The sequence below is a fragment of the Acanthisitta chloris genome, unplaced genomic scaffold (assembly GCF_000695815.1).
Source record: "Acanthisitta chloris isolate BGI_N310 unplaced genomic scaffold, ASM69581v1 scaffold3130, whole genome shotgun sequence".
NCBI lineage: Eukaryota > Metazoa > Chordata > Aves > Passeriformes > Acanthisittidae > Acanthisitta > Acanthisitta chloris.
The window spans coordinates 9,951-19,513 of record NW_008653182.1 but is presented as its reverse complement, the minus strand read 5'-3'; the positions used below and the strand labels follow the sequence as shown (position 1 = coordinate 19,513).

Sequence of the window (9,563 nt, the reverse complement as noted above, 5' to 3'; positions counted from 1 at the left end):
CCCTGGATTCAGGCTGGGAGAGCTGTTGAACTGCCTTGGCAGGGCAAGGGGTGAGGGCACTTCATTTCCCAGAGCTCTCAGCTCTTTGTTTCCAGCTCTGAAGTGCAGGAAGAGACAGAAAGGGGCACTGTTGTTCCTCGCTCAGGGCTTTGTGCACACCTCCAACAGCTCGTTCAGGGCACTCTGCCCTCGCTGGAGTCTAATCATTAACTCCTGCAGGTCCTGAGGATGAGCAGTAATAGTCATTACAGCTCTGACTGTGCTGAGGTGCTGCCACCAACCTCAGCAGGTGCACAGTGGAGAAACTGCAAATCTGCAGAGGTGTCTCTGAGTGCCAAAGGAAGGAGCAGCAGCCCAAACCCTCAACTTATCCTTCAGCATCTCTCTGCAGGGTCTCATGGACAGGAGACTTGACAGACTAGAGATTTGCCCAGAGAAGCTGTGGCTGTTCCATCCCTAGAAGTGTTCCAGGCCAGGTTGGATGGGGCTTGGAGCAACCTGGGCTAGTGGAAGGTGTCCCTGCCCACCAGAGGGGATTGGAATGAGATAAGCTTTAAGGTTCTTTCCAACACAAACCATTTCCTGACTCTGATTATATGATTTTATGACTATACTGAGTAGTCTTAGGAGGTTCCCACCGTCTGCTGTATCCCATTTTATTGCTAATCCAAGGCCAATCCTATTGCTTTGCTCCTGACAGGGTCATAAATATCCTCAGACAGATTAATTCTGCCAAGGCCCAGCCAATATTGGAGAGTTTATTGCACAGGTTTGGTACAACTCACAATGACTGCAATATAAATAATCATATCGTGATAAAGAAAAGAAAACTGCTCCAATGGGGATTTATCTTCAGCCAGGGAGATTCCAAAGTGCTTCGGTGATAGATTTACACAGAACACAATCTGCTCTTCAAAGCCTTTCTGCACTCAGGGAGGGAAGAGCAGAACTTGAGAGCTGCCAGCAGAACCAGTGCAGGGAGGTTCTACCAACCTCCCTCTGAACCCTTCACCACTTCTTACAGTGAGTCTTCTCCTGCAAACCCTGGAGGCACACACAGAGTGCTGGAACCAGCCCAGGGCATTCTCAGAAGTGCCACAGGTCGATTTTTGTTTGCAATCCATCATTATTATCTGAAGGAAAAGCAAACTAAAGTCTCTCACAAGAACACAACCAGAATATGCCTCTGTAGTTTAAGGGTATCAGCACGTCTACACTTCTCTGAACTGAGATTCTTTGGTTAGTGCAAAAGAGGAATTGTGTGTGTTCAAGAACAAACTGCCTTTAGTTCCATCTTCTGGCAGGCCCTGAGCAAACCACATTTGCTCATGATAAGCAAACCCTATATGCTCATGGTGAGCACACCTGGGTTTGGTGACACTTTTGCAGAGCTCTGGGTTTGGTGCTGGATGATGGTGCAGCAGATTTGAAGTATGAAGTGGTTGGAATGCAGGAAGAGAAAATTCAGAGGAAAATTAATCACCACAAAATGACAAGTTTGAGTGCTGAAAGATCTTTTCAGGTAAAACCTCTGTGTTTTGGGACTGCACTGACTTGATTCCTCAACCTGCCACAGTCCTGATAATGGGAGAAATTCTAATGGCAATTGCCTTCCTGGCAAGGGACTGTCAGGGCAAGAGGACAGACAAATAACCCAATGCTTAAGCAGGAGATGGAAAATTCACTTCACAGACCTGCAAAGGGTTCCCAGAGCTTGGCTGGTGGTGATGTCCTTGTGGAAGAGACACCTGTGATACACAGCAGGGATTGCAGGGGAGAAAAAAACCAGACAGAAACCCAAATGTGTTGGCTAAGCAGCACTTGTACCAGCACAGCATCACCACCTGCTCTGCTCACATTGCTGGGATGGCTTTATAGCATCATTTGAAGTAAAAACCTTCTTTTTTTTGTCCCAGATTCATAAAGAGAATGGGATGAAAAGACCAGCATTAGCTACATGAAGCCCTTGGGTTCATCCAAACCACAGATGTTTGAGGAAACATGCACCAAGTTCTTGCTTGATGTGAAGTTCTGCCTGGAAGTGGCTCAAACCCCATTTTACTACAGCTGTTTGGGCAGTTGTTTTATGTTGGAGAATTTCATCTGCAGAGCAGGGGAATTCCTCTCAAATTCTGGTAATTTCTGCTCCTGGCCTCTTCACCTTTTTCTTTCCCCTTCCCTCATGTCTCCTGCGTCATGAGGTGGCTAAAAATGACCATTTTTGGGTCCCATCCTCACTATATTTGTGCCATCTCTGCTATTCCTCTAGGTATTTTGACCACTTTGCTCAGCAATGCACATCCAGCCTTGAGAAAAAAACTTTAGTGCATTAGTTTTTAAAGTCGCAATGCACATCCAGCCTTGAGAAAAAACTTCAGTGCATTAGTTTTTAAAGTTTGGACATGAATATATGAAGCAAAGAATTAAACATCAAGAGCTGAGGAAAGACTAACTGAGCTTTAAACTGAAAAAAACCACTTTATTGAACTTAATTCCAGCAGGAGAAAATTTCCAGCACCAGAAAATTGACAGTCTAAGGTAAGGGAGCCTCAATTTGCCCTTAAACCACTATTTTATTTGGAGAACATTGCTATTGTACAATGATTATATGAGATACTTTGTGGAATTTTACCTATGGTATGGAACAGATAGGAAATTTAAAGTCATTATTTCTATAGCAATATTATTTTTTAAGCTGTAAATTAGTTTGCTGAGGGGTTTGGGTTTGGTTTTTTTTGGCAAGAACACACAAAAAATGATGTGGAAAATGGTAAATACTTATCCAAGGCCACACAGAGAGACTCTGCCCAGTTATGCATCCCAGTTATGGATGGTGGCAGGATAATGGTTTGGTCAGACAGCTGCAAAAATTTGATCATATAGACACTTTCCTAATATGAAACTGAAATAAAGGCAGGAGAAAACCAACCATAGGAGGTTTATTGATGGGATTTGTCATTCTAGCTCTTCCTTTTCACTTTCTGCTTCATATTCAATCCCTATTTGCTGGTTAAAAAAAAATAACAAACCTCCTCCTTGCCTAAAGTCTGAGGTTAAATGAGATGAAAATGTAGGTGACAGCTCTGTCCTGCAGCTAGAAAGCCCAAAAATGAGGAAAAAAGGGAGTGCATTGGTTCAGCTGAAGTGGTTACGTCAGGAAAGATCAAATGAGCATAGGGATAATATTTTTCTTCATTTATGAAGGTAAACAAGGACATTCAGCTCTTCCAGGGCCATTCTCATGAGCTCCTCCTTGCTTGAGGTCTTCAATTCCAGGTGGGAATTATGACATTGGGTGAAAATCAGCATTTTCCAGTTGCCCATCCAGTGTCTGTGAGCTGCAGTGAGGGAACTGCTGAGGCTCTGCTGAAGGCACTGCCCATTGCTGGGGGCACTGGGACATCTTCCTTGCTGTTTGCTGCAAGGAGGACACAGAAAATGGGTTCAGTTGTGCTCAGCCCACACACACATCTCCCCAGCAGAGCTGTCTCAGCTGCCTCAGACAGAGGGAAAACCTGGGGGGGAACTGCCCAAAGAGGATGCTGTGCCAGCTGGACCCCCACAACCTGTGCTGAGAGGGGAAGAGAACATTTCTGCAGCTCTGGCTCACACTTCCATCCCCAGAGCCACAAGCAAGGGCAGAGCTGGGTGTCTGCAAGCTGGGGGAGATGCATGATGTACCCAACACAGCTGTGCAAGGCACAGCAGGTCACTGGTTGTGCTGGTTTTGGCTAAACCACAAAGTGAGGCCAAGCTGAGCCATCTCCCACTCCTCTGCAGCATGAGAGGGTGGAGAGGGGCACAAAGTGTCCTCTGTGTGCATCCAGGACTTGGCTCAGCACTGTGGATAAGGCTCAGTGTGGCCCTGGGTTTCCTTGTTCCTATTTCCTGAGTGCTTTGAGGAGATCCCAGTGCAAGAACAAGGATGAAATAAACCCTATGATTTGCACTGCCCAAGGTTTTAACTGCAGTGGAGAGGAGGTAAATCTCCAAGAAGGAATTTTTAGATAAATCAATGTGGTAATCCAAAGGTTTTAGCTTAAACAAGGAAGTCATTCCTGTCTGAAAGACACCCAAACAGATCTGCAAATGGATAACAACTACCTGTACAAAGGTAAATTGCAGGGAATAAAAATTAAAAGGAGGATAGTTAGGGATGGAAGGGAATGTTCAAGGGTGCTGTTATTCCTGAGACCTATAGCTTTTCCTACTGTTTCTTGAGCTGAAAAAAACACCCTGTGAGTGGAGAGAGAAGAGAGAGTAAAAAGAAGAGAGAGGAGAGAGGAAAGAGGAGAAAGAAGAGAAAAGAGAGAGGAGAGTGGAAAGAGGAGAGAGGAGAGATGAGAGAGCAAAATGGAGAGAGGAGAGAAGATTTGGTGCAGCAGCACAGCAGGTCCCTCACCAGCCCAACAGACACCTCACAGCTTTCAACTGCCACTGTCCCCTCAGTGCCAGCAATGCCTTTAGAAATGTCAGGATTCAACTCAGGAGTGTGAGAACTGCAGAGCACTTTTAGCACCTTTTTTCCTTTTGAAATTCCCTGATTTTCAGGCTAGGACCTGTCAGGAGTGGGAGCCACCAGGCAGGCAACACTCTGCAATCTGGTGGTTTACCTTGGCAGATCCCAGCCACAATCTCTCTCTTCTGTTTGAGAACACAGAAATCAGCAAAATCCCATCCCCACCGTGAGTTTTTTGAAGTTTGCCGAACGAATATTGGTGAAGGTTGGACATGGTGGTTCTCCTTCTCTTAGCAGCTTTGCTGCAAGGTGAGTTCACCAAGAAACCAAGTCCCCAGTTAGCTACACTGATAAGAACAGGTATGGCTGGAACTGGGAACACAGGTTGTGTTCTTCTGGCTAAATCCCCACTTGGACACTAGATACCTCCACCTGCAATATGGGAACCAGTCAAACCACCCTCCCTGTTCACTAGAAGTCTGCAGAGAGCCAGCAAAGTGTGGCAAGAGCTGGGAGGAGAATCCCAGCTCTCCATTGCTCTCCCTCTGCAGCATCCACAGGGGGAAGAATGTTGCCAGATCAGGCAGAGTTTGCAAATGCCAAAGGTTGTTCTTAGGTGTTTGTCATTAACTGCTGCCCTTGGCCTTTTACTCCAGGGCTGGTGGGGGTTGGAGCATCCTGTAAGGGGCATGAAGGGTCTTCCCATCTGTGCCATGGCACAGGGTGGTGGCTCTGTGACACCAGTCCCTCTCAAGGGAATAACATACCACATCCAAACCAAACCGAGCCAGTTGTCCCACTGGTGCCACTCAGAATCACACCCCTGACTCGAAGGAGCGATGTTGGGGTTTGCCAGGTGGGGTCTGGTTGTCTTTGTGTAACCAACAACTCCTTTTTATTTTTTTCCCCCAAAGAGCCAGTTTCAGGCAGCTTGTACGGATCCAGGTTTTTGACAGGGAGAGTTGGTGGATCAGTCACCCACCAATGCTTCTACTCCATCACTCCAGCCAACAAAAACGACCGGAAATATTGGTGCAAAAGAGCAAGGAATGGAATTTGCTACACCATCATCTCTTCAACTGGCTACACCTCAAGAGAGTACGAGGGGCGAGTGTCCCTGGAGGACATCCCCCAGAATGGCACCTTCACAGTGACCATGACAGGGCTGAAGAGCAGTGACACAGGGACCTACAGATGTGGCATTGGCATCACCAACGGCGGCCTGTACGTCAGCCTGAACCTGACAGTTGGGGCAGGTAGGATGCTGGTGGGGACAGAGCAGACTCTGCTGTGTCAGCAGCTCAGCTCATGGGAGAGGTCAGAGCATCCACACCCTGCAGGTGTCTCAGCACTTTCTACCCCAGTGTATTAACCAGATATTTATAACGATAGGGTATAACATCACCCAGATTTGGCCAAATCAGCCTAAAGGAAATTCTCTCCAACCTGGCTGTGGATTGTGTGCTGACAGTCCCTATCCTGCTCTCTCCCTACAGGTGCTGCTGTGTCAAGCCCAACCCAGCTCATCCAAGGGGAGCTCCATGGCTCTGTCACAGTCCTGTGCCCATCTGGGGATGCTCAAAGCAGCAAGAAGAGGTTCTGGTGCAAAGTGGGAAGAAGCAGCTGCATTCTCATAGCTGACTCCAGTGGCTATGTGGGAAGGAGTTACCAAGGACGAATCTTTCTCACCCCTCCAGAGAGCTCTGGAGCTTTCAAAGTCCTGATAAATGACTTACAAAAGGAAGACTCAGGACTGTACATGTGTGGGACTAGTGGTGGGAACAGCTCCCAGGAGATGATTCTACAGGTGACCACAGGTAGGATGGGGCACAGGGTCTGCACAGGTTCCTCACAACCCCAGACAAGGACCATGAAATGCTAATTCTGTCCCTTCCAACCTGCAGCCTCTGCTCTTCCCAGGAGACCCAAATTTCTCAGCAGCACACCCGGAGGCTCAACATCCTTCAAGTGCCACTATGACCCCAAGAGGAGCTATGAGAAGAAGTACCTGTGCAGGTGGAAGGAAGGGAACTGCTCACTGCTCCTGGATGCTGATGGGTTTGTGCACGAGTCCTACAAAGGGCGAGTACAAGTAACCAGCAGTGACCCCAGACGTGGGACGTACACGGTGCTGCTGAGCCAGCTGAGAGAGGAGGATGCAGGATGGTACTGGTGCAGGGCTCAGAGTGGACACACAGAGCACACATCATCTGTGAAGCTGCGTATCCTTAAGGGTAAGTGGTGGGATGAGCTGGGGCACAATGAGATGATCTTTAAGGTCCCTTCCAACCCAAACCATTCCGTGATGAAAACATCGTGAGAGACATCAGCTCTAGATTTTGCCTTAGTTATTAGGAAGCAACTGAGGTGATGGTAAAGGTTTTCTCACTTGAGCTGAGCTTTGAGAGGAAATTTAGTTGGGTTGAGTGATATCAGTGACTATTTCTGATGCAAACCCTTAGCATGTGACATCTGATCCTGCAAGTGCAGCACAGACATGTGCTTGGCTCTGAAGATAAGCTGAGGGTTATCTTGCAGTTTGAGAAACTGTGGAAATACACAGTTCCATGGAACTACTCCTCTGGCAAAGACAGAAACACTGGTTAAAGTACAAATGTTTGCCAAGTATTAAAGTTTTCATTAGTGCTCCCAGGATGTTTTCTCTAAGACTAAAAGAGAAATGCTTAGGTCTGGTCCTATCATGCTGTGTATTTTTTCATGCCAAGGTGGTGTAAATCTTTGGTAAATCTAACATGTTGCCTCTGCAAAAAGATAAATATGAAAGCCTCAAAATAATGTTCTCTGTAGAAACCTGCTCTTCACAAGGCCCAGATACAACCACCCATGTGAAACCCATTTTATCAAGCCTGGCTACCTACAGCACACCCACACAGAGGAGAACCACAGACCTGAGGTATGTGAGGACCACTGGCACCAAGAGCACCGTGGTGGGCACCATCACCAAGAGCAACATGATGGGAACCATCCCCAAGAGCAGCACAATGGGCACCATCACCAAGGGCACTGCAATGGGCACTGAAAGCACCAGCACCCTACTGCCTGCTGCCACCTTTGACACCTTTGGAACCTCTCCAGGTGAAATCTATCCTGAGAGGTAAGTCCACAGCCTCATTGGCACTAACTTGGTAGTTTATGACCTGTCTACCCCATTTCCCAGGGCTCTGCAGAGGTTGTGCACAGGTTGCATGTCGAAAACACCTACAGGAAACTTTAGAAGTTAGAGAAGCAGAAGGCAAGGTTACTTCATCTCCATGTGTCTTTGAAGTTGCCTCTAAACCTTCTGGTGCTGGCCACTTCTGTAGACCAGATGCCAGAGTCAACAGCTATGCTCTTGCCAGGACCTTGGGAAACATCAGGCTTGAGCAATAACCTGGTGAATCTGTACTTCACTGCACACATTATCCAAGCCCCTCTAGTACATGGGCAGCGTTGGGTGCTTGGTGTTGCATAAGGAGTTATCTTTGGACAAGGTTAATCAAAGGCTGTGAGTAATTTGGCCAGTAATTATTCCCTGGTAGCTCTCCACACCAAGCCCTGCGGCTCAACCCAGTGCAAGTGGTTTCCCAGTGAATTTATCTTCTGTGCTTCCTGTTAGGCAGGATGGTTGGAGGCAGCTCTGAGACTTTTCACCCCACCATCCAGCACAGGGTGAAGGAATCTGTGTGGCTGATGCAGATGTATCAGATATTGCAGTATCAGCCATAAACGAGCTGGACAAAATCCTCAAATCCAGTTCAATACTGAGAAGTTCTCAGATTCACAGAGCATGTTACCTATTACAAGTCATGTTCTTGTATAAACACTCAGATTTTCCACCATTCCTGAGGAAATCCTCTCTGCCTGTGCAGCTCTGACAGCATTTCTCTCTTTATTGCAAGGACACGGTGTGTAGACACACTCCAACTGCATGAGAATCCCTAACAACTCACCAAAAAATGTATCAACCTTGCATTGTGGTTTTTGTGGCATGAAAACAGCTCGTTTTCCTTTTGGAAGGGCTAACTCAGCTTGCAGCACAAACCCCACACAACAGAGCAGAGGCCAATGTAGGAATTACTTCCTCATAAGCCAAACTCCAGATGAAATGATTTCAGCTCTCCTTGACTTGTTGACCGTTTGTTGATTCAGTCAGAGTTTATGACTCGTTTATACCCTTTGCTGTGAAAACAACAAGCTGCATTAAAGTGCTCCAGACATGCTGTAGGTGAATCAAAAATCCAATTTCATTCTGGTGGTTCATCTTTCCAGCTCCTCAGCTGAACCAGGTCTGCTCCAAGTCGTGTTACCAGCTCTCACTCTGCTGATTTGCATCACTATCACTGTTCTGGTCCTGACCAAAATAAAACTGCAAAAGAAGACAGGTAAGTTGGCCAGACAACATCTTTAGGGTTGCAGTGATTGTTTTGCAAGGGCTTTGCTTGTGATTTCCAAGAGCTGGAGCCTGACCCATGGAAGATTTCCATCTCTGGAGACACGTGTCCCTTGTGTGGCCAGTGCAGCCTGCAAGTGTGGCTGGACTTGCAAGCAAAGACCTTGAGATGTTGTTTGGTTTTGGTTTAAATATGCTTCAACAAAAAGCAAATGGAGGAAATGGAACTCCTGAGGCCCTGCTGAAAGCAAGGTGGAGTTTTTGTGTATAGAAGGTTTATAACTCCACGAGTGCTTGGAAATCTTGAGGTGTAAAGGGACCTGTGTGGAGTGAGTGGCTTCACTCTGAGCAGTTTTTGGGGCCAAATCCTGTTCATTCAGTGCAAAGCTGACAAAGTTGTGCCAAAACCCAATCCCTTCTAATGCCTGATTTTCAACGAGATGTGCTTATGTCTTTTTCTAGACCCTATTATGTCTGCAGAGATAAATTTGGGGCAGAAAACCTTCAGGGATAACAGCAGTGAAGGGAAATACCTTTTTACACGAGAATGAAATTGGCCTAATCCTGTGTCTGACATGCTGAAATCCTTAAAGGGGCATTACTGGAGATGTTCCCTCCAGTGCATCCTTGTTTTTGCTTTACAGGAGGAGAAAGAAGCACCAATGGAAACCTGGAGGCAGCAGCAATTTGTGCTGGTCTGAGCAGCAAAAAAGA

At 46.8% G+C, this 9,563-nt stretch overlaps 1 protein-coding gene across 1 annotated transcript; it reads left to right on the top strand.

Moving 5' to 3' along the window:
* Window positions 1-4,731: 4,731 nt before the first annotated feature.
* Window positions 4,732-7,574, top strand: LOC103806976 (polymeric immunoglobulin receptor-like; the record flags this gene model as incomplete). Its single annotated transcript, XM_009079695.1, has 5 exons — window positions 4,732-4,768; window positions 5,374-5,715; window positions 5,956-6,276; window positions 6,364-6,693; window positions 7,286-7,574. Coding segments are annotated over exons 1-5 (1,319 nt in total), but the record flags the coding sequence as incomplete, so codon positions are not given.
* Window positions 7,575-9,563: the final 1,989 nt, after the last annotated feature.